Source organism: Pecten maximus, chromosome 2 (genome assembly GCF_902652985.1).
Source record: "Pecten maximus chromosome 2, xPecMax1.1, whole genome shotgun sequence".
Classification (NCBI taxonomy): Eukaryota; Metazoa; Mollusca; class Bivalvia; order Pectinida; family Pectinidae; genus Pecten; species Pecten maximus.
Genome location: NC_047016.1, coordinates 45,010,632 through 45,038,213, shown reverse-complemented (window position 1 = coordinate 45,038,213; position 27,582 = coordinate 45,010,632). Strand labels below are relative to the sequence as shown.

The window sequence follows — 27,582 nt, the reverse complement described above, 5'->3', positions numbered from 1 at the left end:
TTGAATGTGAGACATACATGATATTCATCCATCCAAAATCGTTAGTCGTGGTATATTTTGAAGAAAACAAAATGATATTGTGTAATGACTTTGGATTGGAATCAAGGAATACAAACATACCAATACTTATGTTGTTTGTCACATCTTTTTTTAATCGTTTATTTTTTCAAGAGCATTTTTTACAATTAATACACTACATAATTAATCATTCATCATTATCTATCGTCAACCTCATCATTCATCATCATCAGTTTTTTCATCATCATAGATTAAAACTATCTACATGAACATCATCATCATCGTTGTCGTCGTCGTCACACCTGATATTCAGTCATCCTTATCAACTAGAATTTATGTAATCAAGATATCATCCTCATCGTTATCATCATCGCTTCAGTTTCTCTTTCAAAATTACATAAGTTACATATTGAATTATTTACTAATCCTACTTCAAATAAAAACTGGAACCATTGTATTTTTCTTGTTTTAGTGACCACGAAATTATTATACATCTTGTCCCAATTCAATTCGAAGTCTTCAAATGATTCTTCCCATTTTCTTCTATTATAAAAATCATTTGTCCCCTTGATGCTTTATATATTATTATCATTATACTATTAGGAAAAACTGGATATTCTATTTTCGTGCAGACATTCAAAAGTGATTTGATAGCTGAGATTACACCTTGAAACTGAAGAAAATTTGTAGAGCTGATATATCTATGTAAATTCTTGAAATGCTTAGAAGGAGCTTGTAACTTTTACTATTATTACACCTCCATTATACCATGGCTTGTATATAACCTCTTTCCTCCCATACTTATACTTTTGTTATACCAAAGTGGTATTGCCAGGGTACATGTCAGACTTTTGTTTTTCCTTTCACCCCCTCAGAATCAATACATTTTTCCCATGCTTTTAAAACATCTTTCCAGAATCTATTCTTAAATTTTGTTGGACATTCCTCAATAAACTCGCTATTTATTAATGATGTTTGCATATCAGTCTGTGTCTTTTCTAGCAATCGCCTTACCAAGCTAAGGTTTAATGAATCAATAAAGAGTTTTACATTTACCATTTTCAGACCTCCTTCATGCTAATTTTGTATGTCCCTCTTTACTTTATCTACCTTACTGTTCCATAAAAAAAAGTTTAAAAAGATTGAGTTGAATTTTATCTAAATGAAGTTTGAACTCAGAAATGTTTGCAAAGGTGTTTGCCACATCTCTATACGATTGAGTCTATACCAGCATCAATAGAGAATGTTGTTTGTCACATCTCCATACCATAAAGTATGTTGTTTGTCACATCTCTATACCATAAAGTATGTTGTTTGTCACATCTCTATACCATAAAGTATGTTGTTTGTCACATCTCCATACCATAACGTATGTTGTTTGTCACATCTCCATACCATAAAATATGTTGTTTGTCACACCTCCATACCATAAAGTATGTTGTTTGTCACATCTCTATACCATGAAGTATGTTGTTTGTCACATCTCTATAACATAAAGTATGTTGTTTGTCACATCTCCATACCATAAATTATGTTGTTTGTCACATCTCCATACCATAACGTATGTTGTTTGTCACATCTCCATAACATAAAGTATGTTGTTTGTCACATCTCCATACCATAAAGTATGTTGTTTGTCACAACTCCATACCATAAAGTATGTTGTTTGTCACATCTCTATAACATAAAGTATGTTGTTTGTCACATCTCTATACCATAAAGTATGTTGTTTGTCACATCTCCATAACATAAAGTATGTTGTTTGTCACATCTCCATAACATAAATTATGTTGTTTGTCACATCTCTATACCATAAAGTATGTTGTTTGTCACATCTCCATACCATAAAGTATGTTGTTTGTCACATCTCTATACCATAAAGTGTGTTGTTTGTCACATCTCCATAACATAAAGTATGTTGTTTGTCACATCTCCATGCCATAAAGTATGTTGTTTGTCACATCTCTATACCGTAACGTATGTTGTTTGTCACATCTCCATACCACAAATTATGTTGTTTGTCACATCTCTATAACATAAAGTATGTTGTTTGTCACATCTCCATACCATAAATTATGTTGTTTGTCACATCTCTATAACATAAATTATGTTGTGTGTCACATCTCTATACCATAAAGTATGTTGTTTGTCACATCTCTATACCATAAAGTATGTTGTTGTCACATCTCCATACCATAAAGTATGTTGTTTGTCACATCTCTATACCGTAACGTATGTTGTTTGTCACATCTCCATACCACAAATTATGTTGTTTGTCACGTCTCTATAACATAAAGTATGTTGTTTGTCACGTCTCTATAACATAAAGTATGTTGTTTGTCACATCTCCATACCATAAATTATGTTGTTTGTCACATCTCCATACCATAAATTATGTTGTTTGTCACATCTCTATAACATAAATTATGTTGTGTGTCACATCTCTATACCATAAAGTATGTTGTTTGTCACATCTCTATACCATAAAGTATGTTGTTGTCACATCTCCATACCATAAAGTATGTTGTTTGTCACATCTCTATAACATAAAGTATGTTGTTTGTCACATCTCTATACCATAAATTATGTTGTTTGTCACATCTCCATACCATAAATTATGTTGTTTGTCACAACTCCATACCATAAAGTATGTTGTTTGTCACATCTCCATACCATAAATTATGTTGTTTGTCACATCTCTATAACATAAATTATGTTGTGTGTCACATCTCTATACCATAAAGTATGTTGTTTGTCACATCTCTATAACATAAAGTATGTTGTTTGTCACATCTCCATACCATAAAGTATGTTGTTTGTCACATTTATATACCATAAAGTATGTTGTTTGTCACATCTCTATAACATAAAGTATGTTGTTTGTCACATCGCTATACCATAAAGTATGTTGTTTGTCACATCTCTATACCATAAAGTATGTTGTTTGTCACATCTCTATACCATAAAGTATGTTGTTTGTCACATCTCCATAACATAAAGTATGTTGTTTGTCACATCTCTATAACATAAAGTATGTTGTTTGTCACATCTCTATAACATAAAGTATGTTGTTTGTCACATCTCCATAACATAAAGTATGTTGTTTGTCACATCTCTATACCATAAAGTATGTTGTTTGTCACATCTCCATAACATAAAGTATGTTGTTTGTCACATCTCCATAACATAAAGTATGTTGTTTGTCACATCTCTATAACATAAAGTATGTTGTTTGTCACATCTCGATAATCGATAGTACAGATGTTATGCACAGGTGCCTGGGTTCTAGAACATATATATAATTTTATACACAACCCCACTATACTAATATATCCTCCAGGTCCCTGTGAGTTTGTGTCGTCAACACTTGGTATATTGTACTCTGTATGATAAGATGTATGTACGACAACTTTACAACTCCATATGCCTACTGATTTTCTAATTCTTCACGATTAACTTTCTTTTTACGCGGAACATAACAAGTATTGTAAATATGAGAATTAATCCAGGTTTTTAGTTATAAAACAGTTAATATATCTAACATTGATGACATAGTGTCTTTATATTAAGACACATGTGATATATTTGATATTGATAGCTTATTGTTTTTCTTTTGAACTTGATATGTCTGTTATTTTTCGTCTACTCTTCCGTTCTGTTTCTAACTATGTGTGTGTGTGTTTTTCTTTATTTTTTTTTTTCCAAATAAAATTCCCTATTATAAAAGTTAAACGTTTTATCCATTAGAGATGTTCAGTAATCAGATGTGTAAGTTTGAGCTAAAGATACCCATAAACGTACATGTAAAATACCTTAACCTCCTCATTATTTCAATATATAAGTTATATTTTTAAAATACAGAATATTGACCAAATATCAAACTTCTTGATGCTGCATTTTAATCATCGTAAACAAAATGTGACAATATCAAATCCATTAATTTCCATTATCAGGGCATGGTACTTCAAACTCTCCCCGGAGTCAGAATTATGTGAACTAACATTGATTTTATGTATCGACATTTTTAACCATTCACTGTTGTATTTTCTTTTTAAATGTCAGATCCAATTTTTCTAATTGAAAGTGTTGTAAGCGCGAGATATTGATTGCATGCTGTTGTTATTGGCGAAGCAATAAAACTGAATCGAACATAGTGTAGGCGTCGTTACAGCATTACCTAGCTATTTCAATTACAACTTCAAAATTTTCATCTATGCTATGATACCTTGAGCTGGTTTATCGGACATCAAAGTGCAGAAAGAAATATAAATATTTTTCTAATGTTTATTTGATATTGTATCGCTCGGGTCTGTTTTATTGGTTGTTAGGGAGACATCATCGAGGATTAATGTAACTATGTAAATGAATAAAAGCAATAAAAATATGTGTTTACTGTCAGTTAAGTGGTGACAAAGTAGAAATGTACCGAACAGGAGAATCAACAAGGTTAATGGTATATCTGAACATGCCTTTGTATGGCAGGTGTCGTCGTGACCTAGATTTGTATGACAGGTGTCGTCGTGACCAAGATTTTTATGGCAGGTGTCGTCGTGACCTAGATTTGTATGGCAGGTGTCGTCGTGACCTAGATTTGTATGGCGGGTGTCGTCGTGACCTAGATTTGTATGGCGGGTGTCGTCGTGACCTAGATTTGTATGGCGGGTGTCGTCGTTACCTAGATTTGTATGACAGGCGTCGTCGTGACCTAGATTTGTATGGCGGGTGTCGTCGTGACCTAGATTTGTATGACAGGTGTCGTCGTGACCTAGATTTGTATGACGGGTGTCGTCGTGACCTAGATTTGTATGGCGGGTGTCGTCGTGACCTAGATTTGTATGACAGGTGTCGTCGTGACCTAGATTTGTATGGCATGTGTCATTGTGACCTAGATTTGTATGGCAGGTGTCGTCGTGAACTAGATTTGTATGGCGGGTGTCGTCGTGACCTAGATTTGTATGGCGGGTGTCGTCGTGACCTAGATTTGTATGACAGGTGTCGTTGTGACCTAGATTTGCATGTCAGGTGTCGTGGATGAAGGATAAGACACTTACTCTTCCAAAACACCTGGTCGTATTGGTATTCTTTGTGCTTTGATAAAGGGGTGGATTGCCTCGTTGACAATGTCCATTGTCCACACTGTTTGAATGACATGTCCCTTCTTTGATAGATAATACATAGAGGTCGTGATATTTAACCTTTGGTGAACACCAGCATAACATGCAAATTATGAAATCAACTACATACCCATCACTTTAAAACGATTGCTTAGTTTTCATGCTGAGTACCACAGGCGAACAGATTGGATAGGTTTATTATTTGTAATTAAGAGGCTATTTTGAGTCATTAGAATCCTTTAATGAAAAGAAATTTCTTGGCAAATTCTTTAATTTTCCAAGATATAGTTCGCCAAAGAATTTACAAATGTATTTGATAATAATTTACCAAATCCTTCAGTATTTAAACGAAATATATTAGCTCAATACTAATTTCCAACACTGACATGTGTCCGGATAAAATCCTTAAAACCTGGTATACAAATGGGAAGTGATCTCTACTGTAGATGATTAATCAAATGAAGAATAGGGTCAGACTATAGATAGGACAATCAGTCTATAAATAGGACAATCAGTCTATAAATAGGAAAGTCAGTCTATTAATAGGACAACATTCTATAAATAGGACAATCGTTCTATAAATAGGAAAGTCAGTCTATTAATAGGACAACAGTCTATAAATAGGACAATCAGTCTATAAATAGGACAATCAGTCTATAAATAGGACAATCAGTCTATAAATAGGAAAGTCAGTCTATAAATAGGAAAGTCAGTCTATTAATAGGACAACAGTCTATAAATAGGACACTAAGTCTATAAATAGGAAAGTCAGTCTATTAATAGGACAACAGTCTATAAATAGGACAATCAGTCTATAAATAGGACAGTCAGTCTATAATAGGACAACAGTCTATAAATAGGACAATCGTTCTATAAATAAGACAATCAATCTATAAATAGGAGTCTGAACAATCGGCCTATAGATAAGAGTACTAGGTACAGTTGTAGAAACATCACGTATAACCTATATATTCATTTTTGAAATTTTAATTTGTTTGCATTGATCACTGAAGCCCCATGCAAAGAGTTTGTTTTTTTAAGCATGGAAACCAACATCTGGACAGTCTAATTAGTATCAACAGCTCATTAGAGATTTAGTAATAAAAATAGAGCATAAAATCGATATATTGGAATCTTAATTAATCAACTCTATACTTTGACTAATCTCCCTATTGTGATATTGACAGCTGTTATGATGTTAATGACACAAACATTAATATATAACAAGTGTTTTTTGTATAACAATGTCAATAATAACTGGGGAAACTCGATGTGTGTTTTGTATTAAATGAATACAATTGTATCGACATATTTACTCTTTAACAGTTCAGTGAATACGTACGATGTTGGCGCTATGAAAGAAGTTTGAGTATGTTTCAGAAAATAATTGTGTTTACCTTTTACAGATAAAATAGATATGAAACATTGATATTTTTCAGTGTATATTTTCGTGCAGATCAATAAGAAAGTGTAGATATATAGGTAAGTGTACATATATAGAAAAGTGTAGATATATAGAAAAGTGTAGATATATAGAAAAGTGTAGATATATAGAAAAGTGTAGATATATAGAAAAGTGTAGATATATAGAAAAGTGTAGATATATAGAAAAGTGTAGATATATAGAAAAGTGTAGATATATAGAACCGTGTCGCTCTCTCGCCCGTGTCCCTCTCTCGCCCACTGTCGCTCTCTCGCCCGTGTCCCTCTCTCGCCCCGTGTAGCTCTATCGCCCATGTCGTTCTCTCGCCCAGTGTCGCTCTCTCGCCCCGTGTCGCTCTCTCCCCCGTGTCGGTCTCTCGCCCCGTGTCCGCTCTCTCCCCCCCTGTCGCTCTCTCGGTCTCGGTCCGTGTCGCTCTCTCGCCCCGTGTCGCTCTCTCGCCCCGTGTCGCTCTCTCGCCCCGTGTCGCTCTCTCGCCCCGTGTCGCTCTCTCGCCCCGTGTCGCTCTCTCGCCCGTGTCGCTCTCTCCCCCCTGTCGCTCTCTCGCCCCGTGTCGCTCTCTCGCCCGTGTCGCTCTCTCCCCCCTGTCGCTCTCTCGCCCCTTGTCGCTCTCTCGCCCCGTGTCGCTCTCTCGCCCCGTGTCGCTCTCTCGCCCCGTGTCGCTCTCTCGCCCCGTGTCGGTCTCTCGCCCGTGTCGCTCTCTCGCCCCCGTGTCGGTCTCTCGCCCCGTGTCGCTCTCTCGCCCCTGTCGCTCTCTCGCCCCGTGTCGCTCTCTCGCCCCGTGTCGGTCTCTCGCCCCGTGTCGGTCTCTCGCCCGTGTCGCTCTCTCCCCCCTGTCGCTCTCTCGCCCCGTGTCGCTCTCTCGCCCCGTGTCGCTCTCTCGCCCCGTGTCGCTCTCTCGCCCCGTGTCGCTCTCTCGCCCCGTGTCGCTCTCTCGCCCCGTGTCGGTCTCTCGCCCGTGTCGCTCTCTCGCCCCGTGTCGGTCTCTCGCCCCGTGTCGCTCTCTCGCCCCGTGTCGCTCTCTCGCCCCGTGTCGCTCTCTCGCCCCGTGTCGCTCTCTCCCCCCTGTCGCTCTCTCGCCCCGTGTCGCTCTCTCGCCCCGTGTCGCTCTCTCCCCCCCCCCTGTCGCTCTCTCGCCCCGTGTCGCTCTCTCGCCCCGTGTCGCTCTCTCGCCCGTGTCCCTCTCTCCCCCCTGTCGCTCTCTCGCCCGTGTCGCTCTCTCGCCCCGTGTCGCTCTCTCGCCCCGTGTCGCTCTCTCGCCCCGTGCCGCTCTCTCGCCCGTGTCGCTCTCTCGCCCCGTGTCGCTCTCTCGCCCGTGTCCCTCTCTCGCCCCCTGTCGCTCTCTCGCCCCCTGTCGCTCTCTCGCCCCGTGTCGCTCTCTCGCCCCGTGTCGCTCTCTCGCCCGTGTCGCTCTCTCGCCCCCTGTCGCTCTCTCGCCCCGTGTCGCTCTCTCGCCCCGTGTCGCTCTCTCGCCCGTGTCGCTCTCTCGCCCCGTGTCGCTCTCTCGCCCCGTGTCGCTCTCTCGCCCCTGTCGCTCTCTCGCCCGTGTCGCTCTCTCGCCCGTGTCGCTCTCTCGCCCCGTGTCGCTCTCTCGCCCGTGTCGCTCTCTCGCCCCGTGTCGCTCTCTCGCCCGTGTCGCTCTCTCGCCCCGTGTCGCTCTCTCGCCCCGTGTCGCTCTCTCGCCCGTGTCCCTCTCTCGCCCCCTGTCGCTCTCTCGCCCCCTGTCGCTCTCTCGCCCCGTGTCGCTCTCTCGCCCCGTGTCGCTCTCTCGCCCGTGTCGCTCTCTCGCCCCCTGTCGCTCTCTCGCCCCGTGTCGCTCTCTCGCCCCGTGTCGCTCTCTCGCCCGTGTCCCTCTCTCGCCCCGTGTCGCTCTCTCGCCCCCCCTGTCGCTCTCTAGCCCCGTGCCGCTCTCTCGCCCGTGTCGCTCTCTCCCCCCCCTGTCGCTCTCTCGCCCAGTGTCGCTCTCTCGCCCCCTGTCGCTCTCTCGCACCGTGTCGCTCTCTAGCACCGGTGTAGCTCTATCGACCCGTGTCCCTCCATCTTTGCCATCTTTCACCCTCTCTACATGTCTGCACCCCAATTGTTTTTCTGTCGCGTATCTAAAAATTATAAATATGCAAATATTTGATCTAATCGTGATTAAATCACTCCTCAAAGTAGTGAAGCACAACTACTGTATGTTTAAGTTACGTGTTCTGATAAATGTCGGGAAATAAACATTGCCGGCTGATAGTTTCCACTTATAACAACATGGTTGGTACTGCAGACCTACGGCCACTAATCAATTCCACACTAGATTTACCGACATTTTCTTTGTGACTATAACAAAAGAATAGGAATCAAATACCATTAAGTCAGGAATAATATTGTCATACTTCGAGATACATATGTTTCAAATATGAAATAGCTTTTGATTTCTCAACTCATGAATAACAATCTGGCCTTGTATTTGAATATGAAACAGACAGGCTTTTTAAAAGAGACAAGACTGTAGCTGATTGCGTTATTAGCATGAATAACAGACTATTGTGAAATGCAACACTCTGTTTGGTTCATAGTGATAAATATGGTGTTTGAAGCAATCGATAATTAGTTTACATTTTCTTTTATTTCATTTCAAGCATATTCAATTCATACAATAAACAGGACGATGATGGAAATAGAAACATGTGTCACAGACATTACATCAACCTATCAATCGATAATCACGTGTTCACAGGTATTCTCTTTGAGTACGGTGATTATTGTGATTTCTCGTGGTTTCTCGGATCAACCTGATTATGAGTTAACGTAATGATTCTAGAGTATTATGGTTACCGGTGTTTGATGTATGGTATCGTTACTGTTAGATGTATGGTATCATTACTGTTTGATGTATGGTATCATTACTGTTTGATGTATGGTATCGTTACTGTTTGATGTATGGTATCGTTACCTTTGTTTGATGTATGGTATCGTTACTGTTAGATGTATGGTATCGTTACTGTTAGATGTATGGTATCGTTACTGTTTGATGTATGGTATCATTACTGTTTGATGTATGGTATCGTTACTGTTTGATGTATGGTATCGTTACTGTTAGATGTATGGTATCATTACTGTTTGATGTATGGTATCGTTACTGTTTGATGTATGGTATCGTTACCTTTGTTAGATGTATGGTATCGTTACTGTTAGATGGGTGGTATCGCTACTGTTAGATGTATGGTATCATTACTGTTTGATGTATGGTATCATTACTGTTTGATGTATGGTATCGCTACTGTTAGATGTATGGTATCATTACTGTTTGATGTATGGTATCGTTACTGTTTGATGTATGGTATCGTTACCTTTGTTTGATGTATGGTATCGTTACTGTTAGATGTATGGTATCGTTACTGTTAGATGTATGGTATCGTTACTGTTTGATGTATGGTATCATTACTGTTTGATGTATGGTATCGTTACTGTTTGATGTATGGTATCGTTACTGTTAGATGTATGGTATCATTACTGTTTGATGTATGGAATCGTTACTGTTTGATGTATGGTATCGTTACCTTTGTTAGATGTATGGTATCGTTACCTTTGTTAGATGTATGGTATCGTTACTGTTAGATGGGTGGTATCGCTACTGTTAGATGTATGGTATCATTACTGTTTGATGTATGGTATCATTACTGTTTGATGTATGGTATCGTTACTGTTTGATGTATGGTATCGTTACCTTTGTTTGATGTATGGTATCGTTACTGTTAGATGTATGGTATCATTACTGTTAGATGTATGGTACCGTTACCTTTGTTTGATGTATGGTATCGTTACCTTTGTTAGATGTATGGTATCATTACTGTTAGATGTATGGTACCGTTACCTTTGTTTGATGTATGGTATCGTTACCTTTGTTAGATGTATGGTATCGTTACTGTTAGATGTATGGTATCATTACTGTTAGATGTATGGTACCGTTACCTTTGTTTGATGTATGGTATCGTTACTGTTTGATGTATGGTATCGTTACCTTTGTTAGATGTATGGTATCGTTACTGTTTAATATATGGTATCGTTACTGTTTGATGTATGGTATCGTTACCTTTGTTAGATGTATGGTATCGTTACTGTTTGATGTATGGTATCGTTACTGTTTGATGTATGGTATCGTTACTGTTTGATGTATGGTATCGTTACCTTTGTTTGATGTATGGTATCGTTACTGTTTGATGTATGGTATCGTTACCTTTGTTAGATGTATGGTATCGTTACTGTTAGATGTATGATATCGTTACCTTTGTTTGATGTATGGTATCGTTACCTTTGTTTGATGTATGGTATCGTTACTGTTTGATGTATGGTATCGTTACTGTTTGATGTATGGTATCGTTACCTTTGTTTGATGTATGGTATCGTTACCTTTGTTTGATGTATGGTATCGCTACTGTTAGATGTATGGTATCGTTACTGTTTGATGTATGGTATCGTTACCTTTGTTTGATGTATGGTATCGTTACTGTTAGATGTATGGTATCGTTACTGTTAGATGTATGGTATCATTACTGTTTGATGTATGGTATCGTTACTGTTAGATGTATGGTATCGTTACTGTTTGATGTATGGTATCGTTACCTTTGTTTGATGTATGGTATCGTTACCTTTGTTTGATGTATGGTATCGCTACTGTTAGATGTATGGTATCGTTACTGTTTGATGTATGGTATCGTTACCTTTGTTTGATGTATGGTATCGTTACCTTTGTTTGATGTATGGTATCGCTACTGTTAGATGTATGGTATCGTTACTGTTAGATGTATGGTATCGTTACTGTTTGATGTATGGTATCGTTACTGTTTGATGTATGGTATCGTTACCTTTGTTTGATGTATGGTATCGTTACCTTTGTTTGATGTATGGTATCGTTACTGTTAGATGTATGGTATCATTACTGTTAGATGTATGGTATCGTTACTGTTAGATGTATGGTATCGTTACCTTTGTTTGATGTATGGTATCATTACTGTTAGATGTATGGTATCGTTACCTTTGTTTGATGTATGGTATCGCTACTGTTAGATGTATGGTATCATTACTGTTTGATGTATGGTATCGTTACTGTTAGATGTATGGTATCGTTACTGTTAGATGTATGGTATCGTTACTGTTAGATGTATGGTATCGTTACCTTTGTTTGATGTATGGTATCGTTACTGTTAGATGTATGGTATCGTTACCTTTGTTTGATGTATGGTATCATTACTGTTAGATGTATGGTATCGTTACCTTTGTTTGATGTATGGTATCGCTACTGTTAGATGTATGGTATCGCTACTGTTAGATGTATGGTATCGCTACTGTTAGATGTATGGTATCGCTACTGTTAGATGTATGGTATCGCTACTGTTAGATGTATGGTATCGCTACTGTTAGATGTATGGTATCGTTACTGTTAGATGTATGGTATCGTTACCTTTGTTTGATGTATGGTATCGTTACTGTTAGATGTATGGTATCGTTACCTTTGTTTGATGTATGGTATCGCTACTGTTAGATGTATGGTATCGTTACTGTTAGATGTATGGTATCGTTACTGTTTGATGTATGGTATCGTTACCTTTGTTTGATGTATGGTATCGTTACTGTTAGATGTATGGTATCATTACTGTTTGATGTATGGTATCGTTACTGTTTGATGTATGGTATCGTTACCTTTGTTAGATGTATGGTATCGTTACTGTTTGATGTATGGTATCGTTACCTTTGTTTGATGTATGGTATCGTTATTGTTTGATGTATGGTATCGTTACTGTTTGATGTATGGTATCGTTACCTTTGTTTGATGTATGGTATCGTTACCTTTGTTGGATGTATGGTATCGTTACTGTTTGATGTATGGTATCGTTACCTTTGTTTGATGTATGGTATCGTTACTGTTTGATGTATGGTATCGTTACCTTTGTTTGATGTATGGTATCGTTACTGTTTGATGTATGGTATCGTTACCTTTGTTAGATGTATGGTATCGTTACTGTTTGATGTATGGTATCGTTACCTTTGTTTTAATGTATGGTATCGTTACTGTTTGATGTATGGTATCGTTACTGTTAGATGTATGGTATCGTTTCTGTTTGATGTATGGTATCGTTACCTTTGTTTGATGTATGGTATCGTTACTGTTTGATGTATGGTATCGTTACCTTTGTTTGATGTATGGTATCGTTACCTTTGTTAGATGTATGGTATGGTTACTGTTTGATGTATGGTATCGTTACCTTTGTTTGATGTATGGTATCGTTTCTGTTTGATGTATGGTATCGTTACCTTTGTTTGATGTATGGTATCGTTACCTTTGTTTGATGTATGGTATCGTTACCTTTGTTAGATGTATGGTATCGTTACCTTTGTTAGATGTATGGTATCGTTACTGTTTGGTGTATGGTATCGTTACTGTTAGATGTATGGTATCGTTACCTTTGTTTGATGTATGGTATCGTTACCTTTGTTTGGTGTATGGTATCGTTACTGTTAGATGTATGGTATCGTTACCTTTGTTTGATGTATGGTACCGTTACTGTTAGATGTATGGTATCGTTACCTTTGTTAGATGTATGGTATCGTTACCTTTGTTAGATGTATGGTATCGTTACTGTTTGATGTATGGTATCGTTACCTTTGTTTGATGTATGGTACCGTTACTGTTAGATGTATGGTATCGTTACTGTTAGATGTATGGTATCGTTACTGTTTGATGTATGGTATCGTTACCTTTGTTTGATGTATGGTATCGTTACTGTTTGATGTATGGTATCGTTACTGTTAGATGTATGGTATCGTTTCTGTTTGATGTATGGTATCGTTACCTTTGTTTGATGTATGGTATCGTTACTGTTTGATGTATGGTATCGTTACCTTTGTTTGATGTATGGTATCGTTACCTTTGTTTGATGTATGGTATCGGTACTGTTAGATGTATGGTACCGTTACTGTTTGATGTATGGTATCGTTACTGTTAGATGTATGGTATCGTTTCTGTTTGATGTATGGTATCGTTACTGTTTGATGTATGGTATCGTTACCTTTGTTTGATGTATGGTATCGTTACCTTTGTTTGATGTATGGTATCGTTACCTTTGTTTGATGTATGGTATCGTTACCTTTGTTTTAATGTATGGTATCGTTATTGTTTGATGTATGGTATCGTTACTGTTAGATGTATGGTATCGTTTCTGTTTGATGTATGGTATCGTTACCTTTGTTTGATGTATGGTATCGTTACTGTTTGATGTATGGTATCGTTACTGTTAGATGTATGGTACCGTTACTTTTTGATGTATGGTATCGTTACCTTTGTTAGATGTATGGTATCGTTACTTTTAGATGTATGGTATCATTACTGTTAGATGTATGGTATCGTTACTGTTAGATGTATGGTATCGTTACCTTTGTTAGATGTATGGTATCGTTACCTTTGTTTGATGTATGGTATCATTACTGTTAGATGTATGGTATCATTACTGTTAGATGTATGGTATCGTTACTGTTTGATGTATGGTATCGTTACCTTTGTTAGATGTATGGTATCGTTACTGTTAGATGGGTGGTATCGTTACCTTTGTTAGATGTATGGTATCATTACTGTTTGATGTATGGTATCGTTACCTTTGTTAGATGTATGGTATCATTACTGTTTGATGTATGGTATCGTTACTGTTAGATGTATGGTACCGTTACCTTTGTTTGATGTATGGTATCGTTACTGTTAGATGTATGGTATCGTTTCTGTTTGATGTATGGTATTGTTACCTTTGTTAGATGTATGGTATCGTTACTGTTAGATGTATGGTATCGTTACCTTTGTTTGATGTATGGTATCGTTACTGTTAGATGTATGGTATCGTTTCTGTTTGATGTATGGTATTGTTACCTTTGTTAGATGTATGGTATCGTTACCTTTGTTAGATGTATGGTATCGTTACTGTTTGATGTATGGTATCGTTACCTTTGTTAGATGTATGGTATCATTACTGTTAGATGTATGGTATTGTTACTGTTTGATGTATGGTATCGTTACCTTTGTTTGATGTATGGTATCATTACTGTTAGATGTATGGTATCATTACTGTTTGATGTATGGTATCGTTACCTTTGTTTGATGTATGGTATCGTTACTGTTTGATGTATGGTATCGTTACTGTTTGATGTATGGTATCGTTACCTTTGTTTGATGTATGGTATCGTTACTGTTAGATGTATGGTATCATTACTGTTAGATGTATGGTATCGTTACTGTTTGATGTATGGTACCGTTACCTTTGTTAGATGTATGGTATCGTTACCTTTGTTAGATGTATGGTATCGTTACTGTTTGATGTATGGTATCGTTACCTTTGTTTGATGTATGGTATCGTTACTGTTTGATGTATGGTATCGTTACCTTTGTTTGATGTATGGTATCGTTACCTTTGTTTGATGTATGGTATCGTTACTGTTAGATGTATGGTATCGTTACTGTTTGATGTATGGTATCGTTACCTTTGTTTGATGTATGGTATCGTTACTGTTAGATGTATGGTACCGTTACTGTTTGATGTATGGTATCGTTACCTTTGTTTGATGTATGGTATCGTTACCTTTGTTTGATGTATGGTATCGTTACTGTTAGATGTATGGTATCGTTACTGTTAGATGTATGGTATCGTTACCTTTGTTAGATGTATGGTATCGTTACCTTGGTTTGATGTATGGTACCGTTACTGTTAGATGTATGGTATCGTTACCTTTGTTAGATGTATGGTATCCTGACCTTTGTTAGATGTATGGTATCGTTACCTTTGTTTGATGTATGGTATCGTTACTGTTAGATGTATGGTATCGTTACCTTTGTTAGATGTATGGTATCCTTACCTTTGTTAGATGTATGGTATCGTTACTGTTAGATGTATGGTATCGTTACTGTTTGATGTATGGTATCGTTACCTTTGTTTGATGTATGGTATCGTTACTGTTAGATGTATGGTATCGTTACTGTTAGATGTATGGTATCGTTACTGTTAGATGTATGGTATCGTTACCTTTGTTTGATGTATGGTATCGTTACTGTTTGATGTATGGTATCGTTACTGTTTGATGTATGGTATCGTTACCTTTGTTTGATGTATGGTATCGTTACTGTTTGATGTATGGTATCGTTACCTTTGTTTGATGTATGGTATCGTTACTGTTTGATGTATGGTATCGTTACTGTTTGATGTATGGTATCGTTACCTTTGTTTGATGTATGGTATCGCTACTGTTAGATGTATGGTATCGTTACTGTTAGATGTATGGTATCGTTACTGTTAGATGTATGGTATCGTTACCTTTGTTTGATGTATGGTACCGTTACTGTTAGATGTATGGTATCGTTACCTTTGTTAGATGTATGGTATCCTTACCTTTGTTAGATGTATGGTATCGTTACCTTTGTTTGATGTATGGTACCGTTACTGTTTGATATATGGTAACGTTACCTTTATTTTTTCAGTTTTGAAATCTTTTTTATTCATCCTTTTACATATAGTATACATACAGGTACATTATATTACATGGTATAATAATACAGACATATCATTACAGCAGTAAGATGTACAATACGTATTAAGTGATGAATAGAAAAAAAAAAGGATTGGTTGGTTTTTTTTTGCAATACAGAGACAAACAAACAAACAACCTTCCACTCACGCTTTCTCTCATTTTAATATATTGTGTTTAAAGGTATAAAAAAAGAAAAACTTTTGACTTACTTTTAAGTACATGTTATGATATGTGTGAAGAAGATCTGAAAAATTATTCACTTATATAGACCATTTTTTCACAAAACTATCATACTCCATGTTGTTTTTGTAAATTACCTCGTCTGTTTTTAGATACAAATCTAGTTCTTTTATGAATCCATTAATACAGGGGAGACAATTTTTAATTTTTTGTTTATAAATATGGAATTTTGCTATTAATACTAACGCATTGAGATATTTGACTTCTTGATCTTTATGTAACTTTCCCAAGATTTCATCCGTAACATGTCATTGTAAATTAGTTAAAGTATCATCATATAGCCATACTTTGAAATCTTCCCAGAAGATTGCTACTAGTCTGCATTCCCAAAAAATGTGGACTATAGTTTCTGTATGACGGTTACAAAAAGTACATAATGGAGAGTCCTTTAGGTTTATCATATGTAGATATTTGTTTGTACTTACAATCCTGTGTATTATTCTATATTGAAACCATCTTAATTTACAGTCTATAGTGGATTTGAAAGGGATTATGTTTATTTTTTTCCACCATACTGTACCTTCTACCAAATTCAGTTCTTCTGACCATTTTGTAATGTATTTATTGTTTGTTTTTAAGTTTTTAATAAATAAATTATAAACAGAACGACCTCTTTGCTTGTTTGTGAGTATATAGTATATATGAATTGGACAATGTGGTAGAGAAAAGGTGTGGTGTCTATTTTGAATAGCATACCAAGTTGCTCTGATGGCGTTACGTATACCATAAAATTGAGTGATTGGAGGGTAAAAATTGTGTTTGGCACAAAATATGTCGTACGATTGAATTAGACTACCATTCTCATCTAGTAGATCATATACGTAAAACATATCTCTATCTGCCCATCTCTTGAAGTAAATAGGTTTGTTATCTACCTTTATGTTATCATTGTACCATAGGTGTTGATATATGTTGTCATCTTCATCGACACGATTTGAAAAGATGTATAGATCAGAAAGTACCTCCTTCCAAAAAATATTTTTAATTACATTTGCCTTTTTATTTAAAAATTCTTTTCCGAATTTAAATATGGAGTTAATATTACAACCAATAATACTTTCGAAGATGGCTTTACATGCTCCGTTTGATTTTAGTATCCTTTGGACCCATGATAATTTTAGGGCTTTTATGAAGTATTCTATGTTGAACATTTTTAGTCCACCTTCCTCATAAGGTTTTATTATTTGGTTTCTTGAGATTCTATCATTTTTACCATTCCATATGAATTTGAAAAAGGTTTGTTCCAAGTATTTTAAAACTTCACCATTTAGTTTTGGGATATTTGTAAATAAATGGATTAACTTAGGCAAAATTATACTTTTGATGACTGTTATTTTGCCTAACGTACTTAGTAACCTTTTGGACCATGTATGTATAAGTGATTTTACTTCTTTTAGTTTCTCTAAATAATTTATTTCAGTAATTAGATGTGTATCGACACTAAGTTTTATTCCTAGAAACGTGAAGGGTTCATCAGTCCAGGTCAGGTCCTTTTCTAAGCAGATTCTATCAGCACTGTGTGCCTTGCTACCAATCCAGACACATTTTGTTTTGTCAATATTAGGCTTAAGACCAGAGTATTTTGCGTATTGGTCCAAGATATTTAGTGTATTTCTGAGAGATCTTTCAGAACCATCTAATATGATGCTCATATCGTCAGCATATTGTGATAACTTAATCTCCTTGTCATTTAATTTAATACCTTTGATGTTTTTGTTATTACGAATCATAATTCCTAGTATTTCTACACATAGTATGAACAGATATGGAGATATAGGGTCACCTTGAACGTTACCTTTATTAGATGTGTGGTATCGTTACCATAAAAATGTGATACCTTATACAAAACTGTTAACTTATATAAAGAATATGTTTCCTTACATAAACACTATGTTACCTCATATAAATACTGTTACCTTATATTAACACATTGTTAACGTATATATTACATTGTCCTATATAAACATGCTTCCCGTTAAGCCTCATCAAAGGAATGTACTCGTTTGATCACGTTGTATATGCATGTTTATAATAAACAAAGCCAATCTCCCACAAATCGAACGACTATTTAATGACTGAAGTATGAACTTCTCTGTCAGATGGAAATATATTGAGGAGAAAACGTAACCACATACTACTAAAATAGGTTTTTTTTCGAGCAGATTGGTTTAGGGAACAGTGGAAAAATTGTCTTTCATCCTCCAATGAATTACAGGTTTTTGTGTAAAGTAATTTGTACTCTTGGAATGTCCACACAATGTATTTGTCGAAAAAACTATTTAAAAGATTTTGTATAGAAATATTGTACTGCTCTCATTATTTTTGGTCTTAATTAATGACGCTAGTTTTTCATATAACATTTTAATTTTTATATATTTTACATATTTTACACGTTTTATGAATGTAAACCAACTATAGGTGTCGTTAGCATGAGTGGTTTAATTAGTGCCTCGGTAATTAGAGAGTTGTTGTCATTACTGACAGCTCTCAGTAGGTGATTACAAGCCATTATTTTATTATAGGATTCAACAAGATAATGACCCTCCTCTGTAGCAACATTTACTGCTCGTTTACCTATACCGATAGCCCGAGTTTCCTCTGACCCTGACACCATGTCTGGTGTGGGGCCCCTACACCAGACATGGTGTCAGGGCCAGAGGAAACTACCAGACATAGTGTCAGGGCCAGAGGAAACTCGGGCTACTATACCGAATGTATGTAAAGAATTTAAGACGGACTTGTTAAGATATTGTCTTACCAATGTGGAAGAGGTAGACAAAATTTGTCTTTCTCAATTGTATGTCAGGGTCGAACTAGTGAATCAAATAGTTATAGAACTTATTTATCTCAGTCATTTGTTATTGAATGACATTTAAGGCAATTGTTTTAGTCCACAAAAAGGTACATATAGCTGACTTTAGCTCTGTGTATATCATGAATTCAGAATCATGCATTACAATCATCAACCATGATTTTATTTCATTATGATGAAACAAACTTCTACAGAAATGAAGGAATAGTATTGATTATAAGCATTACTTCCGGTTACAAACATCAATGTTAAATTCACGGCGGAGTGGCTCCTTGTCTCCTCATTAGTGGTACCTGATGGTATAATGACTTACCCCCTGGTGACTGTAACAGACGTTGTGTACGTACGCGATGGGTCGGATCACATAAGGAAATATTACCTGGTTGTGATCGATATATCCTGTTCTTTTTCACAAAGGACAAGCAAAATCGTGATTTTACTGCAAATCACTTCGATACTAATCCTTCAAACAATAACAATTATTCATATTTAATTTAAACTAGTTATTTTGCAACAATTGCGAAACAAGTTAAACAAGCTTATATAAGTAACTATTGTTGGTCCGGATGGAAGTGAGAGAGGTCTTACTGTGGGAGAAAACTGGATTACTCGTGGAAAACCCACGTGGTCGGGCAAATGACCCCATACATGTACCTTTTCACGTTTGATTGTTGAATTGAACCCCGGCCGGCTTTGTGAAAGGCAGGTGTTGCCAGTTTGCCATACGACCACCCTTAAATGATTTGAATGTTCCAAGTCATTCCCCCCGAAAGTTAGTTTCTTTGTTTGTAGAATTATTTTCTATTGACTGATGAATAGGACAAAAAATTAAAGACTGTACATGACTTAGAAGATTAAATATTGTGGGGTTTTTTCCGATTCCAATGGATGATAACACAGGGGCTTGGCACGATTTTCCAAATGATGGTCCATATATATATGTATTATAGTGTCCCTTGACACTATAATACATATATATATGGACCATCATTTGGAAAATCGTGCCAAGCCCCTGTGGATGATAAGCAGGATCTTCTTGAAAAAACTCAGTTCATGTTGATGCCAATTACGAACTATATATAGTGTTGTATGTTGTTTTCTAGTCCCTTGAGATCAATAGTTTTTAATGTAAAATAATAAAAAATAATTTTTTTTTGGAAATACAATATATGAAATTCAAACTGATTCATCACATCTTGAGATGGACAAAAGAATCGTCTTTTTATTACGATTAAACCTAGTTGATTATATAACCCCCTCTTTAATGCTAAAACAAATAACGTAGTCCACCATCTCCTTAAATTCTGTAATACACTTTACTATGGAAAAATGTTCAGATAAGGAATCTTCTAAGGTAGAGACTAGCTCCTGATGACCTTCAGACGGCCTCTTACGGTAGCTCCTGATGACCTTCAGACGGCCTCTTACGGTGAACTCCTGATGACCTTCAGACGGCCTCTTACGGTGAACTCCTGATGACCTTTAGACGGCCTCTTACGGTAGCTCCTGATGACCTTTAGACGGCCTCATACGGTAAACTCCTGATGACCTTCGGACGGCCTCTTACGGTGAACTCCTGATGACCTTTAGACGGCCTCATACGGTAAACTCCTGATGACCGTTAGACGGCCTCATACGGTAGCTCCTGATGACCTTTAGACGGCCTCATACGGTGAACTCCTGATGACCTTCAGACGGCCTCATACGGTGAACTCCTGATTACCTTTAGACGGCCTCATACGGTAAATTCCTGATGACCTTCAGACGGCCTCATACGGTAGCTCCTGATGACCTTTAGACGGCCTCATACGGTAGCTCCTGATGACCTTTAGACGGCCTCATACGGTAAACTCCTGATGACCTTTAGACGGCCTCATACGGTAGCTCCTGATGACCTTTAGACGGCCTCATACGGTAGCTCCTGATGACCTTTAGACGGCTTCATACGGTAAACTCCTGATGACCTTTAGACGGCCTCATACGGTAAACTCCTGATGACCTTCAGACGGCCTCATACGGTAGCTCCTGATGACCTTTAGACGGCCTCATACGGTAGCTCCTGATGACCTTTAGACGGCCTCATACGGTAAACTCCTGATGACCTTTAGACGGCCTCTTACGGTAGCTCCTGATGACATTTAGACGGCCTCATACGGTAAACTCCTGATGACCTTTACACGGGCTCATATACGGTAGTTCTGGAGTATTTCAGCCCCGAAGAGCTGGTACGATTATGCTATGTTGCAGCATCCGTCGTCCGCCAATATTTCCTTTATATCCATGCTAGTCCCGAACGCCTGAATGGAGTTTACTGAAGTTTGGTATGGAGCATTGTTGGGCAAAGGGGTCTAACGTTGTATAAACGGAGGGGGTGGGGCCCCTTGGGCCAGAGGGGCGGGGTCCAATAGGGGAAATTGAGGTAAATACTTTAAATCCTTACTTGTCCTGAACAACTTAATGATATGATGACCTGATATTAAGCATGTAGTATGCTCGGATGAAAGGCTACAATGTTTGTTGATATAAATGACATTGACTTACATTCAAGGTCATATTGGGCACAGAGACCTGTTATTGGACGTGTAGCATGCTTGGTTAAAGGGCTACAGTGTTTATTAATGTAAATAACCTTGACCTACATTCAATAAAGAAACACCGTGTTTCGTTGGTACCATGCCTGTGAGTTTAGTTAGAAATTAGTTAATACAAATTATTTGAATGAAAATTTGCATAGTTTTTTGGGATACAAAATAAAATGGAAACCATTTTGAAACCCAGTGTTGCCATTCCTTTTACAATTGTACCTATACTTATTTAGTTTCTTTACATAATAACTTTAAATTGATTTATGGATGAAAAATACAGTCCTAAGTTACAGATTGCTGTAAGGCCAAGTAAAAGGAATATAAGCCACTGAGTATGAAATAACAGATTCTCCACAACACAGATTATCAAAGAATTAAATTTTTGACATCTCGGATTGGTCAAACTTAAGATTTTGTATGATTGTACTGAAAAAAAAGTTCTAGTCTAAATTAATTGAAATGTAACTCAATAAAAATGAAATTTCAAATTAGGTTTTGGTGTAATGCATTGAAAATGAGGGTGACATTTTTATTTGCCATGCACATTAGAAAAAGAACTATTGGTCGTAGAACTAACTGAAATCGTTTGGTGGGTACCAAGATGAGATCTTGTGATTGTATATTGATGCATTGAGTATATTTAAACTCATTGTTATATATGTTGGTCATGAATAAATTTGCTGAAAACAATTTCTTTCTGTGTTATATTTGAAGTATAGCAAACCTGTGATGGACTCAAATATCAGAAAGTGGAGAAGTGTACGACACACAGTCATACAGTGTCCGTTGGTACGAGGGCTGATTGATATGTTGTGAGCCTCATATTGAAGCAATTTAAATTGGCCTAACAAACTGTACTATTTTTCAATATAATCGGCTCTAGTATCTATACACTTTTGCCAGCGGTGTTTAAGGGCCTCAATGCCACTCTTATAGAACTCCTTTCCTTGACTGTTCAGAAAGCCATCCACTGCACGTATGACGTCATCATCGGACTGAAAAAGGGTGTTTGAAACAGCTGTTTTCAGTTTTGGAAATACATGAAAGTCTGATGGAGCGAGATCATGTGAATAAGGCGGATGCTCAATCAATTTAAAGCCACAGTCGTGAATGGCAGCCATGGCAATGACAGACTTGTGAACAGGAGCATTGTCCTGATGGAATAACACACCTTTAGTAAGCTTTCCGTGGCGCTTAAGTTACATATATTCCCGTAACTGCCACAGAAGTGAAGCATAGTATGTGCCATTGATTGTCCCTTTTGGAGATAATCTATCAGCAGAATACCATCAGCATCCCAAAAAACCGAGGTCATAACCTTCCCAGCTAATGGCAAAGTCCCTGCCTTCTTTGGCGGGGAGAGCTAGGGTGCTTCCATTGTTTCGATTGTTGTTTGGCCTCTGAGGTAAAACGATGGACCCTTGCTTCATCCATAGTGACGAATCCCTGAAGAAAGTTGCCAGAATCATCCTCATAAAGGTCAAGATTAGCACACGATAATGTGCGCCTGGTGTGCTTCTGATCAACTGTCAGAAGTCTAGCTACCCATCGGGCCGAAAACTTTCTCATTGCAAGATCCTCGGTCATAATGGAATGTACTCTTACGTGTGAAATGCCAACTCTATTGGCTATATATCTTTCTGTGGCTCGTCTGTCAGTAATAACAATATCATAAACTTTATTGACCATTTCTGGGGTTGCAACCTTGACAAGCCTAGGACGGGGGGTCATCATCAAGGCTCTGTCGGTCGCGCTAAATTCCGCCCCCCACCTTTTCACTGTATCATATGAAGGGCATCTTTCTCTAGTGTTGCTACCATATCATTATGGATATCCTTAAGTGTTAAACCTTGTTATGCAAATATTGGATCACTGCTCTTTCACCGATTTTGTCCATTTTGCAAAAGCCGCTTGTCTTGTTTACACCAACCAAATGAGACCGTGGATACACGCCCTACGTGATTGGTTTTGAGCTATGTGTTGTTAGTTCGACATTGTAGTTGGTTTTTAGCTATGTGCTGCTGACGTTATCTCGACATTGTAGTTGGTTTTTAGCTATGTGTTGTTGATGATATCTCGACATTGTAGTTGGTTTTTAGCTATGTGCTGCTGACGTTATCTCGACATTGTAGTTGGTTTTTAGCTATGTGTTGTTGATGATATCTCGACATTGTAGTTGGTTTTTAGCTATGTGTTGTTGATGATATCTCGACATTGTAGTTGGTTTTTAGCTATGTGTTGTTGATGATATCTCGACATTGTAGTTGGTTTTTAGCTATGTGTTGTTGATGATATCTCGACATTGTAGTTGGTTTTTAGCTATGTGTTGTTGACGTTATCTCGACATTGTAGTTGGTTTTTAGCTATGTGTTGTTGATGATATCTCGACATTGTAGTTGGTTTTTAGCTTTGTGTTGTTGACGTTATCTCGACATTGTAGTTGGTTTTTAGCTATGTGTTGTTGACGTTATCTCGACATTGTAGTTGGTTTTCAGGCATGTGTTTCTGATGTTATCTCGATATTGTGGTTGGTTTGAGCTATGTGTTGCTAATGCTATAACGTCATTGTTGTCAGTACCCAGCAGTGTGTTTTTGGTGTATTAGGACATTGCGTTATTGCTGACAAAATGTGTTAAGTTAGGTTTAGTAGCAAGGTTCCGAGATCCGATATATAAGTGTTTGATTAGCCTATAGTTTTGAATAATTTTCTTTTAACAGATGATATGCATGTATATATTGATTATTGTGTCCTATTTCGATTTGGTTCTTTTGATTTTCTCTAAATTCTAGACATGAATTAATTTTTTTGTTTGGTATCTTTTTGTTTCTACGATTTGTTTCATCATGCGGGATGAATATGCAATGATACCGGATGATCTTAAGGAATCAGCTCTGGGGTTCCCGACCTTCTTCAGAGCTGTAAAGCCGACAGTACTGTCAGAAAGTTTTATTACGGATTTTTACGGTGGCGGAAGTGGGCTAAACAGAATGAGTTTGAGGAGAAAACATTTTACCTGTAAAGCCATTTCATCTGTGTATGTACTTATCGTTTTTGGTGAAAAACAATGGAAACATTGGTTTGTTAAGAGATATCATGTACGGTGTCAGATGGGCACACTATATCGTTGGCAAATCATCTCCCACCGTGTCCTTTTTAGTTCAGAACGGTTTAGAGGGAGCGAAAAGGCTATTAACTAAGCCAGTGCAGAAGAAACGGCGATGACCAGCTCAGTTCTTGATTGTTTTATGTTTATGATAAACTGTTGGATGAGAATAACTTGTATACTCAGAGAATTATTACCATGTGTTTATTATAGTATGTAGGTTTTATGAGGAGCGCAGAGGCGTTAAGAAGAACAGATACAAGGATAAGCCCATCGTATATGGAGATTTGTGTGGGGCGTCCGAAGACTGATGTATAAATGTCGTGATAGTTCGTGGATTATTGTGACGCTGATGAGTTTGTGTTTAGTAATCTTACTGGTATGTATGTATTAATGAAGCTCATTAAACCGATGACGTATTCAAGATTCAGGGAGCTATTCATAGAAACCTCCTCTACAGTCGTCAGGGAATGTCATAGACTTCGGTATATATAGCCTTCGTGCTGGAGGTGAAAAAAACTGGTAAAAAATTCTGTTTGACTGGGTGTTTCTAAAAATAGAATAATTATGAATTACTTCCCATTGGTATTGTCCAACAGTGTAAAATATCTCTCATGTGTGATTATTAGAATATCAAATTATCGTAAGAATTTTAAAATTGAGGACAAAGTGAGCATGTATCAGTTGATAAAGTATGATGGACATTTTGAAGAATACACACATATACACAAACAGTTCATTGTACTATGGATTAGAAAGAAAGAAAAGGAATAAAAAAGACAAATAGGAACCGAAAAGACATAGACTGGTAGGTAAGACCGCTCACCTGATATCAGACAGATCATCACTATCTTTTGACATTTTACATGTCAAATCGATTGTTGTATTGTATATATGTATCGCTTTTGATAAATATATAATTTCTGCTCTATGTAAACAATATTACACGTATTTCCAAGTAACACATTATCTGACACCTGTAAACAAACAAACATAAATATGTTAAAATCACAGGTGTTCTAGGAGGAAACAGTGGAGAACGAATATTACTTTACAAAACGTTAACTTACCTTAAACACGACAAAAACGTTTCCTCTAAAAAATACCCTGTACAATGTCCAAGGAGGGAGGTTCACATATCAACATAACGACCACTTCACCACAAATACTTTAGCGGTGTGGAACCCGTCCATCATATTTGTGTGCATCTGGGATTCCGTGATGCAGAGTTATGACTATTGAAGTAAATTATCGACGTTGTCGATCACATTAATACTTGCCTAATGCTCTATACGTCCCTAACCACGTGCATCCATCGCATCCACAGCCAATCAGCTTATACTGTATATATATAATGCGGTTGTATTCGATTCCATCCCTGCTCCTGAAGTCCCAAGAGGTATTTTAGATTCCTTGATTTTAATCATCCTTACTCCAGGTTCGGTCGATGATCGATGCCCTGTGACATTTTCCTGGCGCTGTGTGTGTGTTTGAGCGGATAATACCTGTGGCAGTGGCCAATAATTTATACGCGAAGCATTTAGAAACATTCATGTGATCGGCAGCCCAAGGAAACCTTCTGTACAAATCAACTTAGTAAATATAGCCAACCAGACTAGAAGGGAATAGTACCGTAAGTTAGAATATGATATTAGTAAATGGATATGGAGGAGGAGGAGGAGGAGGAGGAGGACGCCGCCGCCGCCGCCGCCGACGACAGATTGTACCCCTTAGTTGTGTCCAGACTCAAGTACATACAAACAATAGTTCATAGATCATGCATTATATATTATGTATGATATAATAAGCATTTATCAGTTTCACTGTTGACCTTGACCTCATGAAAAAAAAAAAAAAAAAGCGTTACCTTTCCACTTTCTGCTTGGCAAGTAAATACAGTGATATGCAATATCTACGTTTCCGTGGTAGTAATAAGAAAAAAACTACTGGTAATCATTAAAAAAACTACTGGTAGTCATTAGAAAAAAAAACTACTGGTAGTCATTAGAAAAAAAAAGCTGGCAGTCGTTAGATAAAAACAACAACTGGTAGTCATATAAAGAGAAAAAACTAACAATTAAAGTTTGTATGATCCCACTGTATGTAAATGGTTTCATATCAGAATGTTTTGGAATATGTCCGTCATTCTCTTATAAATAAGAACCTACCTTGACGTGGTAAAAATTAAAACTATAGTGTAAGTCAAATCCCGAATGATTTCCGACTCATACATTGTTGCTTCCTATAGATAATGTTGTCATCCAAAAAAAATCTAAATTATAAAAGTATTTGGTAAAGTTCGCCTACCTCAATCAAACTGAACATGGAAAGTATGCTGAATAAGACAATACCATCGCTCCAGGTATGAGATAAAACTAACAAAGAGCTTGTACTGTATATTATACTATAACAGCACGGAAACGCTTGAGCTTATCTTCATACATTGACCAGTCATACAGAAAGGTGTAAAAATTGATTCAACTTTTTCTAATGACGTCATCAACAACATTGTTGCACGATAAAACTGACGTCATATTGACCTGAAATTTTCGGTATTTAGTTAGATCTATAGCCCATGTTCCTTAGATCTGATTGCAGCTTTGAACCATCAGGGAAATTTTGTAGAGGTCTTGAATATAAAACACAGTCAACGAAGACCAAATCTAGATCTCTAATATAGTTTTTACCAAACCCTGGCGTGTTTTGATCATTGCACAGATCT

General features: G+C 37.3%; 1 protein-coding gene across 1 annotated transcript; it reads right to left on the bottom strand.

The window, feature by feature from the left end:
* Positions 1–262: 262 nt before the first annotated feature.
* On the bottom strand, positions 263–25,721 carry LOC117343366 (filaggrin-like). The gene is made up of 3 exons (XM_033905711.1): positions 25,687–25,721; positions 6,780–8,672; positions 263–320 (listed from the first exon to the last, which is right to left on the bottom strand). The coding sequence occupies exons 1-3, from the start codon at positions 25,719–25,721 to the stop codon at positions 263–265; spliced, it is 1,986 nt and encodes a 661-aa protein (XP_033761602.1).
* Positions 25,722–27,582: the final 1,861 nt, after the last annotated feature.

Bases quoted from the DNA above. Each gene is read 5' to 3' on its own strand.
- LOC117343366 (XM_033905711.1), bottom strand. From the start codon at position 25,721: ATGTCAAAAGATAGTGATGATCTGTCTGATATCAG. The intron at 8,673-25,686 runs GTGAGCGGTCTT...TATAATTTTTAG, and splicing joins GATGATCTGTCTGATATCAG to ATACGCGACAGAAAAACAAT. The intron at 321-6,779 runs GTTCTATATATC...ACTGAATATCAG, and splicing joins ACGGGCGAGAGAGCGACACG to GTGTGACGACGACGACAACG.